Raw genomic sequence first — 27,321 nt, forward strand, 5'->3', positions numbered from 1 at the left:
GTGTATTACTAACAGCTGGTTTAAATTACGCAGCACCAATTGGCTTGAATTCCTACAACTCGCCTGTGGATCTTGGCAGTTTCAGGCTTTCATACTTCACTTTCCTGGAAAGGCTCAGAGCTTTACAGTGTTTAAAACTCCAAAAGTCTGACAAGTTATTGCTTTTACATGTTAGCTCATGGAGACTGGATCAGTCGTGAAAATTAAAGTCAACTGAAAAGGGTTATTGTGCAGAAATGCCATCCGCTGCTTACTGTCAAAACACTGCCAACGTTAACCACACGTTCAGAGCTATCCATGTACTCTGCAAATTTGTAGGGTTTATGGATGTCTGGGGGAAAACTAATGTCACAGATTCACCTGAACATAAACCTCAAATTTCATTCATTTTGGGTTGAATGTGAGCTCTCTAACTAGGATTTCTGATGGTCTGAATGCCCTACATAAAATGTTGGTCTAGTATAAGACCATTATTATGACTCGTGTTACTACTCTTCAAGAGAAGCACTATCTCACCTGTGGGTCAGAAGATCAGGAGTTCAAGCCCAAAATTGGATCTTCAGCTCACAGTCCGGGCTGTAGGTTTGGCCAAACGCGATGCATTGTTCTTCAGATCAGACATGAAGCCATTGGCTTCAGGTGGACGTGAACAAACACACAATGCCAATCGAAATGAAAAGGGAGTTTCTCCCACGGCCTTGGTCAAACAATCCTCCAGACTGATCGGCCATTCGCCCTCTGGCTTCCCATAAAAATAGTCATTATGCTTAGCAGTAATCCCCTGTAAAGGGCTTTTACACTATTCTACACAATAAGGCATGACATAAACATATACAAGTTCAAGTTTCTCACAAAGAAAAATATTTGCGCTCAATCAAATTGTCACAATAGATGGATTTTTCTTAACCATTGTCAGTTGCTTCGCTTAAATCTTTGCACCTCAGTTTATTATCTCAGTTGAAGGACAGCATCTGACAATGCAGCACTCCCCTCAGCACTGCATTTGATCTGTTGCCCAGATCCACATCACTCCATCAACAGCAATGAAGCAGCTTGTCTCCCACAATGATACGTGGTGACATTGGCATCTTTGTTAAACTCAAACAGATCTGCTTCAGTCCTTTTTCTATAAACACTGCCCACACAAGTACTGAGTTCACTCTGTGTAACGTGCCAGCTAGTTATTTGTTGAAAATGTTTGCAGCGGAAAATATAAATGAATGTTACAAGTCATTAATCAGACGCAGTCCTTGATTAGTGTTAAGTGCTAAGTTTCGCTGGGGAGGTAAACACATTTTTTAAGAGAGAATTAAAAGATTAAAGAAGAATGAATCAATCTTGTGAAATCTCTACGATTAAGTAAGAAACCTTCAATTCCTAAATGACCACAGGATGAAAGTGCAATGTTTTGTCTCATTTACAGTAATTTAATTTGCATAAAGCTTTAATTTCTATGAATAGCCGGTTCTGATGCTTTAGCAACTCTGTCTGTCCAACATAAACCCGGTTTTTGCTCTCAATCCCGCAGGACTACCCTCAGTTTAGAGGCTGTGCACAGGGTTGACACTATACACATGTCCACGCACTGGGAGGTATTAATGTACTTGCCCAACATAGATACTGGGGATGTTTTACAGCCCACACTGTCAATGTCAGCTTGATACAAGTCTCTGATCTTTATCTCATAGCTATCTGGAGCACAAGATGGAGAAGATGTCACTCCAATGTGCAGTTGCACCTCACATCTCCCTCTATACTGTGCTTTTGGAGTTGGCTGGTGGTTGCCTGGTTTCCCTGGGGCCAAAGAGTAAAATGAAATTAAGGGGATAATGTTTCTGCCATTGATTAGTGGAAACACCCTTGATCAAATACTACACAACCACATCACACCCACTCTCGCTCGCCTCCACTGGCTCCCCATCCCCCAGAGGATTGATTTCAAGATCCTCATCCTCACCTATAAGGCCATCCACGGCCTTGCTCCCTCATACCTCTCTGACCTACTATCCCCCTACCTACCTGCCCGTACCCTCCGTTCCTCTGGCTCCGGTCTGCTCCACGTCCCCCGCCCCAACCGCCCTACCATCGGTGGTTGGGCTTTCAGCCTCTCAGCCCCGAGGCTCTGGAACTCCATCCCCCAGTGCCTTCGCCTTGCTTCCTCCCTCTCCTCCTTCAAGGCCGGTCTCAAAACCTTTCTCTTTGACCGAGCCTTCAGCTCCCCTCTCGACTCTCTTCCCCCTCCTCGCTCCCTCCCTTCCCTCCCCTCACCCTGACCATTTCCCCCCTCCTCGCTCCCTCCCTTCCCTCCCCTCACCCTGACCATTTCCCCAATGCTCGGGTCCTGACCCAACTGTGCAGCGCCTTGGGACGTCCTCCTGACGTGAAAGGCGCTTTATAAATGGAATCTTGTTGTTGTTGTACACAACGGTTTCTTATTCATTTGTTATTTATGTCATGAATTCTTCAGGTCAGAGAAATAGGGTGAAAAGCAAGAAGCAAGTCCCTGTTACTAATAGCCGAAGTGTGTGCTGTTGAAAAATTTGTAACTACAAACAAGCCAGTTCTGAACCTCTCTTGCCATCATCTGACCATCCAGTATTTCTTCCCCCAGCCCCCATTGAGAATATGTTTAGTTCACAAGATCAGTTTGTATGAACAAGTACCTTTGTCCCATCTGATCTCATCCGTCTAAAAGCACCCGCCTACCCTACCCAGCTCAATTACCTAAAACGTGGAACATCCTCACTAGTCTGGCTTTGAATCCTTGTCAATCCTAGTCTATTGTTTCATTACTGGGTTGAACAGAAATGGATTGCATTCCTCACCAGTGTTTGATATACAGTGTCAATCATAACGTTCATGAACATTGTATTTATTCTTGTGACCACTTCCACATATAGTATTACGACTGCTGTCAACATTCGGTGAACTATCACACCCAGATCATTTTTCTGATCCAACGGATTTAGCAATACACTTTAATCTTCTGATTATATTTGCTATTTTTGGCACCGATTTTGCATTTCATTATATCAAACACAATTTGCCATTCATCTCCCCAGTCGTTAATTCATTCTGGATCCGAATTGTATTCCTTTCCATTGAACATCTTGCTTTCCCACGCAACATAAATTAGTCCTTCTTGATACAATATCCTCAGAGAGGATCTGTAAATATTATAATAATAAATTGTTGAATTTGATACAGCACCTTATCACGTCTTTGAGACGTCTCAAAGCACTTCACAGGATATACTGTAAAGTGAATTGACTGTATATTTTGTGGGAGAATAGAAGGCGTCCCCAGATTACTCTGCATTACTCTGCTGGTCCCAGCCGCTCAGTCAGAACTGCCGTCGCTTTCTGATTATCTGCCCAATTTCTCCTCCAATTTACAACATTCTCCTTCTGTCCTTTGGGCTTTCAGCTTAGCTGCAAATCTCATTTGAGGCATATTAGCAAACATTTTCTGAACGCTTTGTAGATTATACATCGTCCACCAATTGGCTCAGGTCCTGGAACATTTCCAACAAATTTGGCAGCAATGGATTCCCTTTTTAACAAAAAAAACTTTAGTGACCAAGATTTGTTGTCTCAACATTTGGTAAATATATTTGAAGCGCTTCCTTTGTGATAGGAAAACATTGTCTCCACTTACAGATGTTCAACAAAGCACTGAATTAAGCCTTTAAATTAGACCCATCATCTGAAGTGCCGGTTGCAATTTGCAATTAAAACAGCTCGTTATGAGTCATTTGATTAAATTTCAGAATTGCAACTGAATTGTTGTTGTGACGCCAGGAGGAAATTTATCGTTTAAAAAACAAAAATGAAAACATCTAATTTTGTGCCAGGAATTTGTACATTGAAGTTGGTACATTTATTAGTTTCAACCCTGTCATCTTATGAATATTTCAGATTAATTTTAAAATTGATGAGGTAACTTTAGAATGATTCCAGAATTCTGTAACCATCCTAAGTGCATATGGCTGCTAAAGTATTCTGCTTCAGAACCTCTTATGTGTCTCCTCACTCCTCCAAACATTCATGAAGGTGCCCTATTTGGTCCAAAAAAAATATAAGCCCTCATTGTTCTCCTCATTTATATAATTAATAGCATAACCCTCTCAGTTTGTATTCGCAGTCGAGCCTTTAGCACCAATGCATTTTACCTTAGATATGTCAATGTTACATTAAGTTGGCGATTAATCTTTCCGATGTCTAAATCTCTGAAAAGGGAAAGATTACAATGGGATCTAAGGGCATGTTGATCCTCCCACATTTTGGCTTTCTCAACAAACTTAAGACATTTTAAGTTTGATGCCCCACCAAAATTATTTCTATGTACATTTACGGCTGTCCATTGATCATTTAGATTTACTTCATATTACAGTGTTTATTCATTCCAAGGGTTTTCACTCGAGTCAGTCTCACGTGATGTACCTTGCTTGTTAAATGCCTTCTGAAAGTCGCCAGTTCCCATCTGCCACTTTGCTATTAATTACCAATCCCATTACATAAAGACTCACAGTAAATAGGTTAGATATGGCTATAGTCTGCCTAGTGTACATAAGCTTAAAATTGTTGCTCTTTAACTGAACTCGGCAGTGTCAGAACAATGAAGAAAACATGGAAACGCCAGACTTTTGACTAATAATGAAATCATATCAACGCCAGCAATTTGGCTGCCGCGTTTTTCCCACAAAATATATAGTCAATTCACTTTACAGTATATTCTATGAAGTGCTTTGAGACGTCTCAACAACGTGATAAGGCACTATATCAAATGCAGGATTATTAATATTAAATAGGATTATTATTATAATCATTAAGACATGCTAAACCAATATCAAATTATTAAATGCAGTATTATTATTATTAGTCATTAATACTGATTAACACCCTCAGCATCATCTCCAACCAGTTCAGTTCCCCCATTAATTCGTCAGTACATATGACTTAAACCAAACCATTAAAAGTGACAGAAAAATTGGTAATAAATATTTATTATAATTCTTTTAGACAATTTTATTTAGTTATTTTAAAAGAAGGTGGATGCTAAAGGTTCCCTCCTTAAAGGGAATGAGTATCCCAGCAAACTCGAAGATGAAATAATAGACAGAGTTTAATTATATAGTCCTAACATAACCCTGGAAAATTACAATAAAATGAAAACTCAACTATTACCATATACTTTGGCTGTTCCAGATTTTTTCATGGGTGTATCCTGCCTCCTGAAATCCCACATCACAGGAGAAAAAAAACTACATACCAACTACAAATGAGAGCAATTCATCCAAAATTCCCTGCGGTGAAAGTTGTTGAAAGAATGGTGGAATTCATCCAATGTAAGCTGTCACAAAGACAGGTGCAATAGAGAAGCTCATACATACCCACAAATAAAATCATTTCACACTCACCTTGAAAGGTTTTGTTTGTAAAAAGACTAGTGCCAGCACAAGGTATACATAACCACCGTTTTGTTGTACACAGACAAGCTTTGTGCTGTTTCACACCCCACTCCACTACCTGCCCCTTAACTCAGCGAGCTCAGATCTTCTGCACTTCCCTCATCCCCTCCGCTCCACCATTGATGGTCATCTCTTCAGCCACTACGCCCCAAATCTCTAACTTTTTGCCTCAATCCCTCCGACTTGCCCCTCTTTGCCAGTCTTCAAATCACACCAGAAGATTTTCCTCTTCGACCGCGAAGCGCTTTGAGATGTTGAAAATGTGATAAAGAACAATATCAAATAATAATCCTTACATTTGATATAGTGCTTTTCACGTCTTCCAGACCAATGATCAGACGTCTCAAATGCCAGGATTATATTTTTAAGTGCCATTTTTAGTCCATTTCAGTCTCTCCTTCCTTCTAGGTTTAACTGGTTCATTACCTGATGATGGTATTGTCCAATACAGACGCCTTCCTGTTCCCAATTTTGCTTACGAACTGCCGAATCATTGCCCTTTAACCAATGATCTTTTCCGAGCCACTTTCTGTAGATAAAACTAACCTTCACCTTTTGTACCAGTTTCAGCTCTAGGTAGGAATATTGTCAGCAATAACTACACTTCATGACATCTAAAAACACAGAAAGCAGAGGCAAATTCAGGAGATAGTATGTAAATTAATATTTAATATTTTCATTCTTCAGAGGAAAGAAACATTGGTTGCTTCACGTTCCAATCGGAACAAATTGTGCATCACTCTATAACATCAGAAATAGCTCATGGCACTATGCAATGAAACATGGTCAAACAGAACACACTTAGAATCTAAACAAAAAGTGTAATGGCAGTTTTGTAAGAACTTCATTAGGTTTTACATAACTTGGAATCACTATGCACACATCCTACAACCCATTTGTTAATGCCCGTTAGAACGATGTATTACTAACTTCCAATAATTTAAATGTGATTAATGCACTTTGTTCCTCACCCAAGATAATTCAACTGTTTCATATTGCACTGCACTACCATTGCAGATTGATAAACTAAAGATTTTTTTCATCTTTTTGTGTGTGGCAAAATAATCTTTTGACATTAGATTCAAAGGATAAAGTTGAACATTCTAGTAAAACTCTTTAAAAGCTTTTCTTTACATCAAATAATGTATGCATAAGTCAGACGATATGTTTGAGAGTTTGGATAAGTTAGAAAATGGCAAGCCGTGTAGAAACAAAACAATCATTTAAATTCTTTCCCACACAACGTCTCTCAATAGGAAAAAAATCAAGAGAAATAAAAGTTCCACTTTCCACATTGAGTGGAGACATTACGTATTTCAGCTCAAGCATAACATGGATTTGATACAGTTCAGAGCTCCTATAAAACTCTTTTGATTTCCACCTCCTGCCCTCAAACTGGATATTTAACAGACTTCTTCTCTGTGCACTTTAAATCTTAATTATTTAGTGTTCATTTCTAAACTCAGTCATACTATTGTGCAGCTTTGTAACAGCTCCACTTAAGAGCTGGAACTCAAAAGTTGATCTTTCTTGGTTTGCTACTTGTCCAGTTATAATGGCTGTTCAGTGGCAGGGACTCAGAGAATCTTCCTCTTGCCTAATCAATGTAGGCATTTCACCAGATAGTTGTGAAGGTTGAAAACTTTACATCTCCACATTGGTTGCAGCACAGCAGAACTTTAAACACATTTCGATTTTTTTTTCAAAAATGAAGTGTGCCCCAAATTGTGTTTTCTTCTTTGAGCGAAATGACAAACAGAAAAGCTCACTAATGCCGCACCAATTTCCATTTCCCAACTAATCATTCCTGTGTTTCCTATGCGAGACTATTCAAATCAGTATAAAACAGCACTTTGTGGATTGTAAGGTCATGGAACTGAAGAGACAATCTACTCATACCGCAGTCTGAGAAAAATTGTCTTTCAAATTGGGACTTAACGCAGATGTCAGAAGTACTCCAAACTATTGCACCACTCAGACTATCCCATTTAGACTTGGTTCTATAGTCGTCACTTCAGGAAAAGCTAACAGGGGAGGAATGATTGCACTATGGCCTGCTCCACATGCACTATATCAATGTTAAGTTACACATTACTTTCAGGCTTTCCACACAAAGTAAATACTGTGGTAGAGTTAACAAAAAACATAAGTCAACATGCACAGATTTCATCAGATGTACATGGAGATGAACATCCAAGTGATTTTATTGCCATAAAACCTCAAAATTAATGGAAACAAAAGCCCTACATGAGAAAAGGTTAATCAACACAATAGTGATTTGAAACCGATGTACTTCACCCACAAAATAAATTGTAGCGACAATATATATGAACACTTGAGCAGCAGCAATTTAGTAAATAACTTTTGAAATGATTTCAGGGCAATATCCTATAACAGGATGGTTTTGGGACCCTAATCTCAGAGCCCCCCTAACCCGCCACACTCTGCTAAAATGAAGTGCAGCAAATCTTCTAGGTTCTTAGTTCCAGAGACACTCTACAGCTGTCCCATAAATTTATTTCTATGCAAAAGATAAGTTTTTGATGCTGCTGGAAGCACAAATGCAGAAGAAATACAGATTCAGGACCACCTAGACAACTCGTCTTTGATCAGCGCTAGAGATGGCCCTCTTTTGGCTCAGAGGCCATTCACATTCTCTTTACAAATTCAGCTGAAGCCTCGGAGATGGGATTAGCAAAGAGAAAAGCAAGTGGAGTGGAAACCCATGCTCGTAATTTGTGACTTTTAGGGAAATGAAGCAAGAAATACAAAGCCACAAAAACTAAGGAAAGGTGAGTACTTGCAACATTCAATCTCATTTTGAATGTAATTAAAAAGAAAATGACAAAGGTGCCGGATAGAACCCCCACACCCCAAAAAAAAATCTAACTGTTTTTAACATTTTTTTCCTTAAAAGGGTGACTCAAACTGGGATATGGTTCTATCCAGGTGCCAAGTAAAGGTGAGATGCATTTCCAAAGAATAAGGTGTGTGTGTGTGTAAGAAAAGCCTTCTAAAATATACAGTAAAACTTGTGAAATACTTTACATGGAAGGCACGACATTAAATGCAAGACGATAATTAAAGCAAAGGAGTGAAATCACGAGACATTAAATTGGCTGTCAGTGAAAATAACTGGTGTGGAAATGGAAGTCAGTCACACTGCTGAGCTGTGGGCTCTGTTCTGAAACTGCAGGGATGGTTTGTTGTTATTAGACTGTACAGCAAGCATCAATCGGAATCTAGTCTCTGCTACTCTTCATAAGTACTCCTCCATGGTGATAATGTAGGTGAAAAACACAAAAGTGTTTATATTTGAAGAACAACTAATCCTCGGGGAGAGGACCCAGACTGTTGGCGAATTACTTTCTTGAGGAGAGACTGGTGTATTGTCTTCTCAACTCAAAGCCAATTCTGTTACATAAATCACACAATCGTTCGGAAGGAACTCTAGCACAACTGGAATAAAATATGCTCAAATGTTGTGATATATCTGCGAGGATTACTTTCAATTATATTGTGATTTCAAAACACATTTTCTTTTTGGGAACATCTAAAGAACCCTGAATAATTTTATTAAATAGCTTGCCAGCATTTGCAAATAAAAATCAGACGTTTTCCAACAGTGGATTTCAATACGTCAAAGAGACGTCAATGCTTTGAGCTGGGAAGGATCACAGGCTTAAATGACTGCACTTTAATGTACCGTCAAATGGAATACAAGCAAAGGAAAAGTGAACAATTTCTATACGAGAGCTTTGCTGGATGTGGAGAGCAACTGTCCTCTCTCACTGATGCAGCGAGATTATAAATAAAACAACATACCACCAACACGGCTCGGATAACGAGCAATCTGCATTCCGGAGTATGACAATTACAACAGAAACTATGGTGGACCAATAGACCACCAAACCCACACCATCCATATACAAGGTAGAGATTTCATGGCATTAACCAGCATCAAATGCATTAAATAAACCAAGGTTATCATTCTGCAAGCATAATTGAAAAATTGCTACTTTTTTTTTACAATACATCTAAAATATCTACAGGAGTCACTGAGTTCTATCACAGTGGGCAGCAAGACTCCCATCTCTGACACCCAATAGGCAACTGTGTTGTGCCTCAAAGGGTTCACACCAGGTCAATGTCGGTGCCCAACATAAACTTTTGTGGCATTTTCAATGACAAAAAGACGATGCTTACGGCAGGTGTTGGGGCTTATGGCCACGACATTAATTGGTACAAATGTCATCGTCAACGTTAAGACAACACATTTGTTTCAAGCCTTCATTGCACGTCTAAAAATCGTTAAGCCGTGCCTCAAAACAAAATGTGTTTTAGTATGTAATCATCCAGCAATCTGGGGTGTCTGCTTGAGTTCATTAGCACCACCCGTGATATTTGGGGGGGTTTGGAGGGGGGGGGGGCAGGAAAATAAGTTAAAATTGCAATTGTAGTCTATTTAAATTCGTATTCAGGATTGACATGCATGCTTAAAAGGCTTAAGTCAGACATTTCAATCTTTGGGATGAAGTTATCCCTCATTGTTCCCCAATCTCGGGGAAAATAAGTCACAGCAAAACCAATGGGCCATAAAATTAAGGTCTTGGGAGAGAGAGAGAATGAAAGAGCTTTTACTAACATTGCAGACATCAGATTGTAAAAGGAAATGCAAAAGTCACTCTCGTTGAGGTAACCTCAGATACTGAATATGTTCTGAGTAGAACTCTACTCAGTGGTGGAAATGCATTGAACACTGTACAGCCAATGCCCTCAAACACAATAGGTATAAATACCGTTCATAATGGGATTCTGAAACAAATTCAACAACACTGGCATCGGTAGGTAGTTAAGCTTAAATATCACCACCAGATATCCAGTAGCCGTAAAATATGTACAACTTCCATCTGGCTGACTAGGAGATGCCCATGTGACTCTCCCCCTCGTGCCCCCAAGGGTTCTTGCAGTTGTGGCTCATCTTGTCTGAGTGAAGTATGCACATCTACAATATGTAAATGGTACTTGATGAGTCTAGATGTTGTCGAAGGCCTCTGTGTGCTGGGTTAGTCTGTAGTGTCAATTCACTTTAAAGTGCTGTAGTGACTTGCTCCCAATTCCTTTATTGTTTGAGGAGGTCTTTAAGTACTGCCCCCGCACTGGAATCAGAAGACACTGGTAGGGGCGTGAAGGTGGGCAGAGCGCTGGAGATGGGTTTCATGAGGAGATGTGCAGACCCGCCTGCACTCGAGGAAGCCGGGTTGATCAGAGGGACGGCTGCGGAACGTGGCGCCAGGAAAGGATTTATTTCAGGCCTTTTAAATGCTCCTGTTGCCCCTGTCAATAAAATCAACAGCATTAGTCGTGACATCAATAATAATCCTTGCATTTGATATATAGCCTTATCACGTTGTTGAGAAGTTGCAAAGCGCTTCACTGAATATGTTGTAAAGTGTAGTGACTGTATTTTGTGGGTGAAACGCGGCAGCCAATTGCGCACAGCAGTATCCCACAAACAGTCGTGGATTGATGACCAATTAAACATTCAGAGCAGAAAACGTTGGCAGGGTACTGGAATTGTTTTGGAATATACATGGCTGGAAAAGGCCATTGCACTCTATTTGGCTGGTCTGTTTCATTTTGTTTTCCCAACAAACATCCAGCTGAATGTCCAGAAGCACACAATTTCACACAACAAAAAAAAAACTGGCAAACATTTTAAGTGAATAACGTCAGCAAATTAAATGGAATGGTACTGTGTTTTATGCAATACTATGCTACAAGCAGCAGAGGTAACAGTGTGAGCGCAACAGCATAAACTCTGTTTGCCATACCTGCTGCACGACTGCTCAAGGTGCCGGGCGGCTTGTTAATGTCAGAGGTTGGCCCGAGTGAGTTAACATCATACACCGGCAGCTTAGGGGGAGGGAGGGAAGGACGGGATTCCGTTTCCAGGAACTTCACGAACATTTCAGAGAAGGACTGCAAGGCAAGAAACAACTCTGAATAAATAAATAATTCTAACATTCAATACAATAGATTTCATATTACATGGTACCTCTGCAAAGTGCTTCTACTCTTAGGAAACTCTGGTCCACGCCTTTATCACCTCAAGGCTGGACTATGGGAACTCTCTCCTCGCGGCCTTCCCGGCCCTCCCTCCACACTGCAGGTCATTCAGAACTCTGCAGCTCGTGTACTGTCCCGCACCAGACACCGAGACCACATCACTCCCACCCTCGCCCTCACCCTCGCCCTCACCCTCACTCGCCTCCGCTAGCTCCCCATCCCCCAGAGGATCGAATTCAAGATCCTCAACCTCACCTACAAGGCCACTCACGGCCTCGCTCCCTCCTACCTCTCTGACCTACTATCCCCCTACTTACCTGCCCGTACCCTCCGTTCCTCTGGCTCCGGTCTGCTCCACATCCCCCGCCCCAACCGCCCTACCATCGGTGGCCGGGCCTTCAGCCTCTCAGCCCCGAGGCTCTGGAACTCCATCCCCCAGTGCCTTCGCCGCCTCCTCCCTTTCCTCCTTCAAGGCCGGTCTCAAGACCTTTCTCTTTGACCGTGCCTTCAGCTCCCCTCTCGACTCTCTACCCCCTCCTCGCTCCCTCCCTCCCCTCACCCTGACCATTTCCCCCCTGCTCGGGTCCTGACCCAACTGTACAGCGCCTTGGGACGTCCTTCCGACATGAAAGGCGCTCAATAAATGGAATCTTGTTGTTGTTGTTGGAAGGGAGGGATGAAGAATCAGGTAATTTACCTCACAGAAAGAAGCCAATTAGTCTATTATGCCAATGATACTACTACTAATAATAATTGCATTTCATACAGTGCCTTATCACATCACTGAGAAGTCTCAAATCACTTCAAGGAATATACTGTAAAGTGAATTGACTGTTTATTTGGCAGCCAATGAGCTTATTCTACCTCGCCTCCCCCTGCACAGGAGCTTTCTACTTTAATCCCATTCTCCAGTTCTTTTCCCTTACTTTTTTTTATTGTCCATGAAGCCAGAATATTTGGGGAAATAGGAATAAAATGGCAGAACTTACACTGTTGAAGATTGTATTGTGGTTTGGTCTCTGGGGAGTGGTTGGGACGCTCTGGGTCCCACTGCCTCTCCCAGCACCAAGCCAACTCATCCATCCACTGGCAGCACGGCTCTCACTGTTCAGGAGCTGAGAATAAAGCAGCACAGAAGGTGCTATTACTATTACTATTACACAACGATCTTACTTCTTTTTTTAAAAAAGATAGCACCTTATTACTTCACAAATCTCCATGGTTTCAAAGATTAAAGGTGTCAAGTGCAGTGACTCTGTACATGTAGGCCATCTCTCAGGCAGCTTGGAAATTGAATGAAAATTGATTGAATCAAGTTTCTGCTCATTCTCTAAGTGGCACAAAGTCACTGCACCCAACTGCTTAAAGTACAATCGAGCGACAGATACAGATCAGAGACCAAGAGGAATCAGTTTCATGAAAGCAAATTAAGAGTTTATAACAGTGTCCCTCAGTAAGTGCAGGAAAAGGCCTGGAACCAGCTCTGCTCATACCTGACTATACTCTTCTTTCTGTAGCCCCAGGACACTGCACACCAACCTCAATGCTTCGTTGCGTTTGTTCTTTGGAGTGTGGAAATAACCCACAAACAGATTCCTCATCAGGACCCTTTAAGGAGGAGCGGAAGTTTATTACTGACATCTAAATGGGACCCGGTGAATCCACATTCTAACCAGTTGTCACCCATTCGGCCTCCTCACCGCAAGATAAATTTGCATTGTGCAGCACTTTAAAGTGTCAAAATGAGCAACCGATCCATTAATTTCATTACAAATGAAAAAGAGAAGAGAATCGGGCTCACTTGTCTATCTTGCCTTCGCTGTTGTTCAGCAGGTTCATCAGCTTGTTCTGAGAGTCTTCCAACAAGTCATTTTGGACCCCAACTGCAGTAGAAATACACAAACTTTATACAGAAGCAGATTTGTCAAAGTTACAACCTATAAACCGGTTTCTGAGAAGAACTGACTAATTTTCCTTCAGACAGTATATACACATACAAGACCAAAGTGCAGACTGGAAGCCAGTTTTACCAAACAATATGAGGGAAGGCAGTATCCACAACATTCAAGTTATCTAAAAAATGCAAGTTGCTTTTGTTGTATCTGTACCACCATAATACTGGCAAGATTTCCCCCCAAAATACTCGAAGACAATATATGCCATCAGTGATACCAATTAAGGTAACTGCTCTAATATTAAAGTGACTTTACATGCAAAGTTAACGTCCTACTTAATTTATAAACTTGTAAGTTCAAGTTAATATGAAAAAAAACAATTTTTTGCTCATTCAGGACATTGGGCAAAAAACAGATGGTATAGTTGGTAGTGATTACATGCAAGAATAAAAATGGGACCTTTCATAGTTCAATCCACCACTTTTAAAATTAGGGAACAGCATTCTTTAATGCAGGGCACGATTTTAAAAAATCTACTATACAACAGTATAGTCAGCTCTCGGTGCTTAAAGATTTCTCAAGGTTTTCTGAATCTCGCTCAACTTCAGAGAATGCCAAAGTTATTAGGAAGGTCAGAAACACACATTTCAGACAACTGTCTACAAATTAAGTCGATCTCAACCAAAGGATGCAGCTTTCCCTGAAAGTCTATCAAAGAGTTTGCCAATATCAAAAAGGCAGGTGGTTTTCGTTTCATTTCTCTGACTCCCACTCATAGAAAAATAGCTCTTTAAAAATACTGACTCCACAAATTCCAAAATCAATGCAAACATCAATAGAGCCGAGAGCTTGTGACATTAAAGGCTTGGGAAAAGAAAGCTAAGATGGTGAAATTATTTACGGTCAAACCAAATTGACAACAGGGAGGCACCGATAGAACCTGGTGTAGGAAAGAGCGGATGATGTTAAGGCATCTTAAACCTGGTTCTGAGAAAATGTAGACCTACAAGATATATTGTCAATTGGGCAATTTTTAAAAACAATTGTCCTTGGGAGCACCATTAAACCACTCAGAACATTCTTATCTGCAAAAAGCATCAAGGGCAAGACACACCTTAATCAGCAGGAAAAGACGCAAAAGGCAGGGAATTTTAATTATTATGGCTATTTCATCAGATTTTGCTGAAGTCTAGTTTACTAGGAAAGTAATTGAAAATGACAGGACATGAACGTGAGTTCAGTGTAAGCTCCATATTCCTGTTAGTTTTGACTCTCTTATCCTCTCCTCAAACTTTTTTTTTGGCTAGTCAAGTGTTTGTGTTCAATGAATATTTTACCATTGAGTAATCAGACTCAGATCATAAGCCAAGTAAATGAAGCAGAAAAAAGCAGAATTGTGCGGAAAACCTCACCAGCAATGAAATGCCTTAAGCAGTGGAAAATATACATTATTTATTATAAAACAGATAATGTCATTGAACAAGCATGAGTCAAAAGGCAGATGAGTAACCTAAAAAAAAGCTGACTTGAAATACCTATCTATAGGACACATTAATAATTTCTCCTCATTAATAACTGTAAAACATATACAATACAGTATTAACCCTGAATTGGCTCAGATAAATAAGTAATTTGCTCAAACCTAAAATCAATGTTCCTCTGCAAACACTTATGATAACCATTGGTAGTAAATCAATTTCTGGACAAATATTGAATTAAAAAAACTGCCAGTTTATGGCCAAAATAACATTTTTCCAATAGCAACAAGAAACACCAACTTTCAAGGACAGTTATTTTATTTCACTACTTCACTTCAGTCCAATGGAGCACCTGTAATGGAGTTCACTTCGACACACGTAAAAATAAATCATAGACTTATCATGGTGGACCTTCAATGCAGCAGAAAAATTTAAATCAAGGAGCCCATGTACATTCTGGATACGTCTACTCTAACACCTGAAGACAGCCAAGCTTCACTGAAGTAAATTACATTTCAACTATCCAAATCCACTGTGAGTCTCAACATCACTGGAATTGTGAAAGTGTAGCTCGGCAACATTGCAAATGCATATCAACACCTGTTAATGAATCCACTACCGTGTCATTGGATAATAGTCTTATTTTTTATTATTTTGTTTTATTTCCCTTTGAATGAAAGATTCTGTGCTAAGTGGACATCAGACAGGGTTTGGGTGGTGCGGAGATCTCAAAAGAGCTCTGGGATTCCATCGAACCCTTGCAATGCATCTTTAAGAAGTTCAGGCCTGTGCTGAGAATGTCCCTCTACTCTGTGTACTTTTGAAAGCTGCAAAGAAAGTTTATACCCAAAGGATTAACACACAGAACATTGTTATTCTCTTGATAAGAACATTTTTTTGTGCTGGCAGTTCTTCACTACGCAAGGGCCAAAAACAAATGCTTTCAGAATCAGCCTTTGCTGTTAGTAATCCAGATGTAGTGCTGGGAATCTGCAGGTTAACTATCAGTTATGTTAGTTCAAGCTATTTCTGTTGTTAAGCAAACTTGCCTCGCCCTCCACATCATCCCACTCAAAACCTAAAATGAAGGCACCAATCTCTTAAACCAAACATGAAATATTGAGGTCATTCAGTGCTTTAAAAAAAGTGGAGACCTACCTACAAGAGGGAAATTCACAATCTATTCTCCTGACGTAGGTTCTGTTTGTATGTGAACTCTATGCCTCAAAGCACTCAGTATTTGAGAACCACAAATCACAAATTTTCTGCCAGTAATTAATTCGCTGAACACAGGGGCTTTTGTTCGTTTTACCCATACTGGGATTATAATTTATTAATCAAGTAGAGTCCCGTAGCGTAGTAGTTAGCACACTCGCCTCGCAAGAAAGAGAACCCGGGTTAGATTCCTGGGTGGGGTGAAATGTTAGGCAAGTTTCTTTACTTCCTCTACATGCCTCTGTTTACCTAGCAACAAGTAGGAACACGGTTATTAATAGATGGGTGGATTGCTTTCCAGGGGTAATAATCCCTCCAAAAAGAAAAATTAAAATCTGTTGGACTGATTATTAAATGGCTTTACAACCTGCCTCAGGGAGAACCTATTGCTTCTCTGCAGTAATGTGTTTTGAACAAACACAATACAGAAATAACTACTTTGTCTTACTGTTTGGGACACAGAAATACATTTACCATAAAGCAGGAAATCAAGCTACACGCACTAGCACATAAAATATTATCCCTGGTAGGGATGTGAAACAGATGCACAAGCATATGCGATACAGGATTAAATGAAGGATGTAAATATAATAGGCAGTCAAGCGTTGTGGACCCTTACACTTACCAAGCAAATAAAATAAAAGCACAATCTATCAGTACGTACAGTTTAGAGAGACTATAACAGAGACACTTAAAACACACTCTAAAGAAAAACCTAGTATGCAAGGACAAATAAAGTATTTAAATTTGACCCCTTTTAGTGCAATGCCAGATAGTTGAAGGTTCAAGTCTACACTGAAATTTCGATGCAGCACTGAGAAGAGAAGGGCGTTTGTTTCTGTGCTCTGGCCAGCAGTCCTCCAGACAAATTGGTCGTTCATGGGACCTTACTGTACATAAAACTCTGCCACATTTGCCTACCTAACACATCAACTGAATTCGATAATTACTGTAAAGCACTTCGAGGTGTTTTGACATACAAAGTGCTATTAAAATACAATACTTTTGTCATTTTTCTTTCAACCACTGCACTACCTTTGATTTGCTTCACGTTGTGGTAGTAGTATTCCCAGGCAGAGGTGTAAATAATTTGTTGGGAAGCTTAGGTTTAGATTAATGTTCAGTCTTTAAAGTTAATCTAACTGACACTCTCCTTTAAGCAGCTCCATGCACAGCAGACAGCTGTTTGGCCATCACAACAAATGCTGTATCAGATAGCAGTGTCAGAGATATTCTAATGCTTTGAACTACTTCAACATTTTTAATCAAGACTAAAAGGCCAAGACATTGTATGTTTTCAATTTTTACTTATTATAGTCACACTCTGGGATTTAAGCATTACTGTAAATATGCAAACTGTTCTGCGATACAACCTTTTTGCAGATAAGAACCTAAGAATTTGCTCGGAGAAAGATGACCAAACTAGGTCCTTCTAGTTTGCCTTCCACCATCCTGGCAGTCGCTTGACGTATTATTGCCTCCCAAACTATATACAGATACTGTGTTACATAATTGTCCCTCTCCAGCTCAAATGCAATGAAACAAGTCATTACCTTGGTTCTTAAGCTCTTTGAGCTGCTCCTCTTTCAGATCCATCTGCTCAGTAAGTCTTGATGCGGAATCTAGAGCAGCATTTGCCTCATCCAGATGTTGCTGCCACAGGAAGAAAGTGATTAAGAACAAAAGGATGAAAAAACCATCAGAAAATGGCTTCAATTTGAACAACTTGAAATTGGTGCAGTAATACGACCAAAATCTGGAATGACATGAACATACCTGATCCACACACAGCTCAGAAGTATGTTTCACCCACAAAATACTCAGGCCATTCACTTTACAATATATACTGTGAAGTGCTTTGAGACGTCTCAATGACGTCCTCCTGACGTGAAAGGAGCTTTACAAATGTAATTTTGTTGTTGCTGCGATAAGGCGCTTTATAAAATGCAAGGATTATTATTATTATAAAGGACCTTAATCCAAACACAAATTCCAATGCTTAATTTCTCAATGATTTCTCAACTGCACCAAATTAGAATATAATTTACAGGGTGTATGCTATAGCCTTTCATGTCAGGAACACGTCTCAAAACACTGTGTGAAATTCTTATATTAAAATTATTTTGACACCTGATTTAGCAATCTCAGGAGAATAAAAACCAATAAGTACTATCTGCTAACTTGACAAAGGGCAACAGTTACACATCCTCAAAATATTTCAGTCTCACACCAGTCATATTTACTAACTTTTGTTAAACTGTTATTAACCCACATTGGCTTTATATGTTTTAAGATTACTCCAAACGCGCTCAAGACTTTTACAGCTAGCAGTGAGAGACTTTCACCTCACACCAATTCTCATCTTCAACGCACCAGAAGGTATTTCATTCTAATACAACCACACAATTATTTATTTTAAAATTCTCAACCCTTTTCTACATTTTTCGAAGGGCCAGAATGGCCTCTTCTGCTATACTGTAAAATTTAAAACCAATGCTGAAATTTACATTTGCTTGGATATTAGAAATGTGGACATCATATTACCAATGAATCATATGGCATGCAAAAGCCTTTTACCAGGACAATTTACACTGAAACAAAACCCACTAAAGTCACTATTCCAATACTAAGTTGGAGTAGCAGTATAAAAAGTTATAGGGAGTTTGGAATTAGATCAGAAAGGGTTATTCCAGTGGAAGAGCAAGCACCAACATAGACTTGTTGGGCCAAAGGGGCTTCTATGCTGTAATTTAAAATTGTAGCTGGAAAAAGCACAAGTCACATCCAGTACAGTAGTGATAAGATTAACAACTTCCTTCTTCAAATATTATGGTAGTGATGGATTCAACTGGTTTGATGTTGGACCAAGGGGTAGAGACCTGCTAAGGCAGTGAAGCTCCATAATCTTTGGTTTCACAGCCAAGATTCAGTGCTTGGTGGATCATTAACACACAAATAAGGAAGGTCCCATAAGTCAACTACAGACTTAATCAAATCTAATCTCCTAACAACCTAATTCAGGAGATTTTATTGCACATTTACATACCTCTTCAGTTAGATAACACAACTGTAATAACCTTGCAATGACTACTTGGCTTAACTACAGTCGACCTACAGAACACTTAGCATTGTTTGTTGTGAAATATATGTGACCATAAGCCTTTTGCTACCATGATACAAATATTTACAACCACAAAAAGAATGTTGTGAAACAATGTATAGCTTGGAAGACAAGAGGAACATTTATTGTGCAGATTTGGGTTTAGGTAATTAGCTGCAAAGACAAAGTTACTCTTTCGAGGTAAACCACTAAGTTGGGTCAAATTCAATGCAGATGTTAGCACTATTACTTCAAAATAATTGAAATTTGGCTGGTGCACTTCCTGGATAGTGTTAACAGCGAGAGCCAATCTGTGTGGTGGATCCACGCCTACAGGGAACATAGACTATGCCCAGGCTCATTGCATCTACACCTTTAGGAGATGTAAAGAATGAGAAGGCTTTCAGCAGCCTTGGATGGGATGGATTCAGACTAGGGCTTTAACAAACCCATTGAAACTTACTGTGAAACTAATAGTCAAGGTTTGGGTACGTACTGTCCTTAAGTGACAAGCTTTGACCACCATCTTACATGTACATATCAATTTGTTTGCCTACAAACACACAGTCACTTCACTTGACAGTAAATGCTCTGAAGCCGTTGAGACACTGACGATGTGATAAGCATGAATTTCAAATGCAAGATCTATTATCAGCATTTACGAGGTCTAAGATTTATTCTTTAAAGAGACACACTCAAAGTTGATAAAGTACATTGACCACAGCCTCTGTTCCTGACAACACAAAGCATTCAGTGCCAGACTATGGCACCTCTGAACAGAACATAAATGAACCACTAGTTCATGCAATAAATACTGACAATAATGTTTATGGTTAGTAACTTTACCTCACTTGACTTCTCCAAATGTATAGGTGGCTGAACACAAGAGGAAAATATTCAAAGACAAAACCATCATCAATCTCTTACCTGTAGATCCACAACCATATCCTCAAGTTCGATTGCCTTATTTTTCCACTCTGCTGTATCTTTCTGATGTTTCTCCAACTCTGTTGCATACATGGCCTTTTCCTCTATAAAAATGCATAACTATCAGATTAGCGGAGGAATATATACATTGACTTAAACACAAAGTGAGGCATGACGTTTACATTGTGTTATGCTTACAGCCAATCGCCATGAAATGGTGCAGTCTGAATTGGAGCAGGGTCAATGTGATTCACACTTGAACCCAATTGTCAAGACCACCTTGAGAAAGTGGTTCCATCAGGACTTTATTATCAATTCAGTATGAATGCAGAGGTTTAAAACAATACTGACACACTGTTGGACAGGCTAATGAATGACCCAAGTGATGGTACCACAAACTAACTCGTGATTTCAGAGCATGCATGACCAAGTGTATTTAGCCAACAGATAAAGCATATGCAAGTGAAACTGATAACTCATCACTCTAAGGGAAATAGTCCAAATGACTATTCACCAGAGCTGACTAGTTATCCCAAGTACAGTATCTCGAAGGTACAAGGTACTGGAATCGGCATAGGAAAGAACTTTCTAAATTTCTTTAAGTCTTTTTTATTCAAAATGCTCGCATAACTAAGATATTTACAGTAATTCTTAGACAAAATGCAAGAATTCATAATTCATTAAATAATCAATTAACAATGCATCTCTACCCACATCCCTCAGAGGTTTGAGCCCAGAACCTTCTCATTTCAATTTTCAATCAACTGCGCTACCGGCTTTGGAAGATGGGTTAATAATCCGGGTGTGACTTTTTCTGATTAGGGCTCATGAAGCAGACGATTAATAATAATATAATAATAATCCTTGCATTTGATATAGCGCTTTTCACGTCTTTTAGACGTCTCAAAGTGTTTCAAAGAATACACTGTAAAGTGAATTGACTGTATATTTTGTGGGCGAAACTGCTTTTTTAATTTTTTTAAAATTGATTTATTTATATTTACTTATTAATTTACTAACTGCTTTTAGATCAGTCACCAAATGCTGCCACATCCGGACAGCGGAGTGACTCACCCTGTTGGAACTGCTCTATCACCATCTGCAGGTTGGTCAGTGACATTGCGTACTGCTTGACTTGTTCCTGAGACGTGTGTAATTGCAGCAGTGCCTCGTCTCTCTGACGTGCAATGGTCTGGAGCTGCTCCTGCAAAGACTCCACCTGCAGGCTGGCCTGGTGGCTGTTGAGAGGGAAAGAATGCCACACGACTAGCCCAGATTTCTACAAGATATACAGCAATCCCAGGCTTATACATTCTTAAATCACATATTAGTGCTCTGAGACGTTATCCTGGATGAGGGGAGCCATATAAATGCAAGTTGTTGTTGGAACCTTGGGGTCTTGTTTGATCCTCAACTATCCTTTCTACCCCACACCTGCTCCATGACCCGCTCTGCCTTCCCCCACCTCCGCAACGTCGGCCGGCTCCGACACTATAGCCTTCTGATGTTTCTCCAACTCTGTTGCATACATGGCCTTTTCCTCTATAAAAATGTCGCCGAAACCCTCACACACTCTTTCATTACATCGAAGCTCGACTACGCAAACTCACTGCTTGTCGGCCTCCCCAACTCCTTCCTCCACAGGCTGCAGATCATCCAGAATTCTGCAGTCCATGTCCTCTCCCGCACTTGGCTCTGCGACCATATCACCCCCCCCATCCTCGCCCAACTCAACTGACTACCCATCACACAGAGGATACAGTTCAAGATCCTGATCCTCACCTTCAAAGCCCTCCACTGTCTTGCTCTCCCCTACCTCTCTGACCTCCTAACCCCCTACCACCCCGACTTCCTTACCCCCTATCACCGTGTTCGCTCCCTCCGCTCAGCGGGTTCCGGCCTGCTTCATGTCCCCGCCTTGCTCGCCCCACTATCGGTGGGCGGGCCTTCCGCCACTCTGCACCCAACCTCTAGAACTCCATCCCGTAGTCCCTCCGTCTCGGCCCCTCCCTAACCACCTTCACGACCCAACTCAAGACCCTCCTCTTCGACCATGCTTTTGATCTCCCTGCGTCCCCCCCTGTCCTCCCCCCTCAGCTCGGGTCCGTAACTCTGTCTGTCCAGCGCCTTGGGACATCCTCTCGACGAGAAAGGCGCTATACAAATGTAATTTTGTTGTCATTGTTGTGTAGAGATGTATGTTTTCAGAAATACAACTTGCATTTATATATCACCCTCCCCTTGGGTACCAACTAAGAGAACTTAACAGCATGGCTGTTCGCTTAACCTGACTCTACACCGAGACAGAAAGGGAGGAAAGGTGACCAAAGGCACAGTCGAAGAGGAAAATGATTTGAAGGTGGGCAAAAAGGAGAGATTGATGCAAGGAGTTCCAGAGATTCGGGCGCAGCTGAAAGCACGGCTGCCAATTGTGGAGTGGAGGGGATGAGGGACGTGCAGAAGACCCAAGCCAGCTAACCGAAGGTGAGGGGCAGAGGACTGGGGTGTGAGCAGACTACACAAAACATGTGCCTTGGTCAGGAATTGACCCTTGTGTGGTTCAGGTTATGGAGGAGCAATAGATTTTGCTACCCTCACTATATTTCCAATCGTTCTGTAGTTTTACACTGGGAATTCTTAGATTTTCCTACCTAGCGGTTTCCACAGCAGATGACGACGACATCAATTTTTCCCCCAGTAACGTAACCTTCTTTCTCAGCTCCGTCTCTCGGTCTTCTGAAGCCAAGGCCTCTTTGGTGTAGGAATCTTCCATTTCCAGCAAGTGGTTCCGTAGGCGCTGCAACTCTTGGTCTAAACGCTGCTGCTTATCACGCGTGTGTTGTAACTGCACACGAGGGGAAACGTTAGCACTAGCTACATGTCAGCAAATAGCTTAATGTGTCCTTTAGGCTTGATAATCAGTCAGACCTATCCCATTCCATCCTTTCAGTTCAATCCATGTAATATCATGATAATGAACAATGCTACACTGCAGACTGTACTGCAGTTAGAATGGGCTTCTTTGGAGCTGGATAAATTGCTCAAATTTGGCTTGTTTAAAATTTTTGTTAGCCATTGGACAAAAAAAATCATTCATCCCATCTGGTTCGGATTTGAAACCCAACTTTTGTATTTTACGTGAAAGACACTACAGAAATGCAAGTCATTTTTACTGAATATATAATGCTTCAATTTAATTTCAACAACTTCTTACCTCGTTCACTAGTGCATTAGCCTCCATCTGCTTCTGTTTGAGAGCCAGCATAACTTGGTCCCTCTCATGCTGAAACATGGCCGCTTGCTCCTGCATTGATTTCACTTCGTTGAGCAACTGATTTAACTCACCACTCTTCCCCTTTAACAAAAGATACAAAACACATTTAACTAAAGTCTCGGTGCAGATTTTGGCATGACAAGTTTACAACTAACACGTTCAGTTGGCAAACTACTTGTGTAAGACGGGATTTTTCTTGTTTTCGTTTAAATAAAATGTATTTATAAGCAATGGAGCTCCTTTGTTGACTTCTCTGAGAGAATACAACTTTCTTTGTATAGCTCCCATTATTAGGCAACCCCTCCTTTACCCATTTCCCTTTTGTTGTGTTTTGGTATGGATGTCAAACACAGCAAAGATAGTTTTGATACAGTATTTCATTGCTAATATAAACTGAAAGAAGAATATGATCCTTTGGCATTAAAATAAAAGTTAAATGTGTTTTAATACCTGAGTCGTTTAATGAAAGGCTGTTTTTTTTTTAATCTGTTGCACAAAGGAAATGCAACCAGGTCACTAAATAATAATATTTGCATCTGATATAGTGCCTTATTACAGAATATATTGTAAAGTGAGCTGACTGTATATTTTGTGGGCGAAACGTGGCAGCCAATTGCGCACAGCAGAGTCCCACAAACAGTCGTGGATTGAGTGACTAAATTGTTTTTGTTTGTTTTTTGGAGGGATTATTACACTTCTCCACAGCAATCTATACATACACACCGGCCAAACAACCAACATGTTGGACTTACCATTTCCTTCTGCTTGAGCAGCTTTTCTAACGCAGAGGCCTTTTCCTTCACTGCGTTTGATTCAAACTCCCTCTCTCTCAACATCATCGACAGCTCCATATTCGTCTCCTGCAGAGCTCGAAATTCAGATTCCTTTTCACACGACTTGGCTACAACTTTATCATTGTCCTCCTGCTGTTTACGAATCTCCATCTCCACAATCAGAATCCTTTCCTTCAGGTTAGTGACTGCCTGCTTCAAAACCTCATTGTCAATGGTCTGGTTCCTCAGGCTTTCACTCGCCGATGCCAACTGATCACTCTTCGATTTGATGAGAAGGTCTTTTTCTCTGAAGGACTTCTGTAGTTCAGCCTTTTCCTTCATAAGTTTCATCTCTAGAGCAGATTCCTCTTGTTCCTTCCTTCCACTTTCAGAGTTTGCTGCCTGAGAGCTGCATAATTTGAGGTCGTCTTGAAGGGCCTTTACTGTGGCATCTTTTTGCTCCAATGCTTTATTCAAACGTTCCATCTCTTGGTGCAACTTTGTCATTTGGTCCAACTGTTCTTTGGACGGCAATCCACTGGAAACAACTGGAATGTTCAGCACATCTGCGATGGTTGCACCTACTATTTGTGGTTCTGGAGATGCACCATCCAAACGTTCGAGTATAAGTTCCTTAGTGGTGCTGAGCTGCCCAATACTTTGCTGAACCTCCGCTAGCTCCCGACTTAGGCTTTGCAACCGTCTCTCCTTTTGCTCGTAACTCTGAATTAATCTGTTGTAGTCTATCTGAAGCCGAGAGTTGCAATCGCCGTCTGTGGACAAACGTCCTTGGAGCTTGAGCAGTTCGTCGTGAAGATGAGCGGACTCGTGCTGCATGTTTTGAACAGTGGTGATCACCTGCTGCTTCCACTCCTCCATCTTCTTCACTTGCTGCTTTAGTTTGTCACGTTCTTGCAAAAGCTCTTCAAACTGATTACTGCTCACCAAGCCAGACTCACCACCTGAACCCATTCCAGAGGATTGGAGAACAGTCACTAGGGTTTGGCACTTCTGGGTAAGAGCATCTATCTCGATATCCTTCTCGCGGATAATCCTAGAAAGATTCTGGATAGTTTCCCGCACCATATCTTGACTTTCGTTTTCGTAGCTGTTGATCATTTTTTGATTCTCCTCCTGCAGCTTCAGAAGGGCAGCTTCCTTGGCAGCTATAATATCCATCATTCGGTGGTATTCGGTCTTGAGTTGGCTGTTCTCTCTTGTCTTCTCATTCAACACTGCCAGCACTTGTTCCCTCTCCATGGCATAAGCCTGCAGTTGCTGCTGCAAGTAAGAAACATCTGCACCCACCTGCATATAGGGCCCTGCTGTCACCCTGGCATGAAGTGTTTGGATCTCCAAGTCTTTCTGTTGAATGATCTGAGTGAGTTTACCCACTTCATCTCTCAAATACGTTAACTGATCCAGCTCTTTTGTGAGGGACAAATTCTTTTCATTCAACACTTTTATCTCCACGTCTTTCTCCTTTATTCCATTGACCAATCGGTCAATTTCCACTTTGGACAAATCATGTTTCTCGTTTCCATTTTCCCCGTTCACCGTCTGCACTTTGGTTTCTTCAAGAATGACTGGAACACCTGCTGGAGGCTCTGGGAGAGCTCTCTGGAAACGGGTTTGGATTTGGTCAATTGATTCTTGAAGAATTCGAATTTCTTCATCTTTTTCAGAAATGAGTTTTTCGTACGTGGAAATGATTTCCTCATATTGAGCTTGGCTTCATCCCGTTCTTTCCCTTGGCCCTGTATAGAACGCTGAAGCTGTAAAAGATTGAGGTTCTGTTCATCTATAGTCTTTTTATGAACCCTTATCTCTTCTTCGAAACTATTCCTTTTGCTGTTGAGCTCAGTTATCTCTGTCTCGAGCTCTATTATTATATCTAGTGTTTTGGGCTCAGCAGTAGGCTGAGATCGGCTTTGTTGGTCCCTGAGGCGTTCCATTTCTTCTTTGAGATGGTTGTTTTCTTCTTTCATTGTGCTTAACTGCCTGTCTTTCTCTTCAAGGTTTTGTTTCAGCAATTCACATTCCTTGAAAGCTTTTGCAGTCTTCTTAAGTTCCTGTTGCAATTCTAGACTTTTTTCCTTAAGAGTCTCAACAAAGATCTCCTTTTCCTTCAAAAGTTCGGTCAGCTGCTGTTGACTTTCCAAACTAGATTTCAGCATCTCTTTGGTCTCTTCGTGGTCGGTTTCCAACTGCTCTGCGTTACGCTTTAATTCTTCAGTCTCAAAGTGCTTCTCTTGGTTCAGCTTAATCAATCGTTCATGTTCTTTCTGCAAAGCTGTAGCATCTAGGTTTCGAGCCTTTGTCAGCTCTTCGATCGTGTGTTCATATTTTCGAGCTTCTTCAACCACCCTTATCTCAGCTCGATTTAATTCAGCTTCCAGTTGGTTCTTCTCCAATCTCAATGCCTCCAGTAAAGTGTGACTCTCCTTTGAAACAATGACGTTGTGTGCAACAGCTTCCTGCAGATGCAGCTTAACCTCATCCAGCGCTATGATGGCATTATTCCTCTCGGTGTCAAGTTTACTAGTTTGAATCTTGATCTCATGAAGTTCAGTTTGTAGCTCAGTGTTCAAACGACTGGATTCTGAAATCTCTTTCCTCAACTCAGAAATTTCCACCTCTTTAGCTTTGAGTAGGTGCACGTGACTTCCTGCGGCCGGTACTTCCTGAACCGCCTGTGTTAACTCCAATTTGGCTACCGATGCCTCTGCGTTTTGTAGCTTTCCCTTCAGCTCCAAGCCTTCAGCCTTCAAGTCTGCATTGCGAGCTTGTGCTTTCTTTAGCTGCTCGGTTAGGTCTCTGATATTGTTGTCTTGTTGCTGAATGTTCATATGTAGGTCATTAAGTGCAAAGGCGCTCTGGTTCAGTTTTCCTTTCTGAGCCTCCATCTCCCCCAGCATTGATGCCTTACTGGCCTCAGCTTCAGAACACTGGTTTATTGCTGTCTGAAGTTTGGACTCCAACTGCTGGATCTTCTCCTCTGATTCTTGTCGTTGTTTTGCCAGCTGATTTTTCAATGTGATCAAATACTATATATTGTTTTAAAAATATATATTATATTGCCATTGTCTGATGAAATTCTATGTTTAATATTTCTACACA

General features: G+C 40.8%; 1 protein-coding gene across 1 annotated transcript in view; it reads right to left on the minus strand.

Moving 5' to 3' along the window:
• Positions 1-6,119: 6,119 nt before the first annotated feature.
• trip11 (thyroid hormone receptor interactor 11) overlaps positions 6,120-27,321 on the minus strand; it is a 34,634-nt gene continuing 13,432 nt past the window's right edge. Inside the window, 12 exon segments of the mRNA XM_007908529.2 lie at positions 6,120-10,807; positions 11,305-11,452; positions 12,529-12,654; positions 13,033-13,147; positions 13,341-13,422; positions 17,681-17,780; positions 20,155-20,258; positions 21,229-21,392; positions 22,806-22,999; positions 23,369-23,509; positions 24,181-25,928; positions 25,931-27,248. Of these exon segments, the coding sequence (XP_007906720.2) occupies positions 10,593-10,807; positions 11,305-11,452; positions 12,529-12,654; positions 13,033-13,147; positions 13,341-13,422; positions 17,681-17,780; positions 20,155-20,258; positions 21,229-21,392; positions 22,806-22,999; positions 23,369-23,509; positions 24,181-25,928; positions 25,931-27,248 (4,455 nt within the window). The 3' untranslated portion in view covers positions 6,120-10,592.

This window comes from Callorhinchus milii, unplaced genomic scaffold, assembly GCF_018977255.1.
Source record: "Callorhinchus milii isolate IMCB2004 unplaced genomic scaffold, IMCB_Cmil_1.0 Scaffold9, whole genome shotgun sequence".
Taxonomy (NCBI): Eukaryota; Metazoa; Chordata; class Chondrichthyes; order Chimaeriformes; family Callorhinchidae; genus Callorhinchus; species Callorhinchus milii.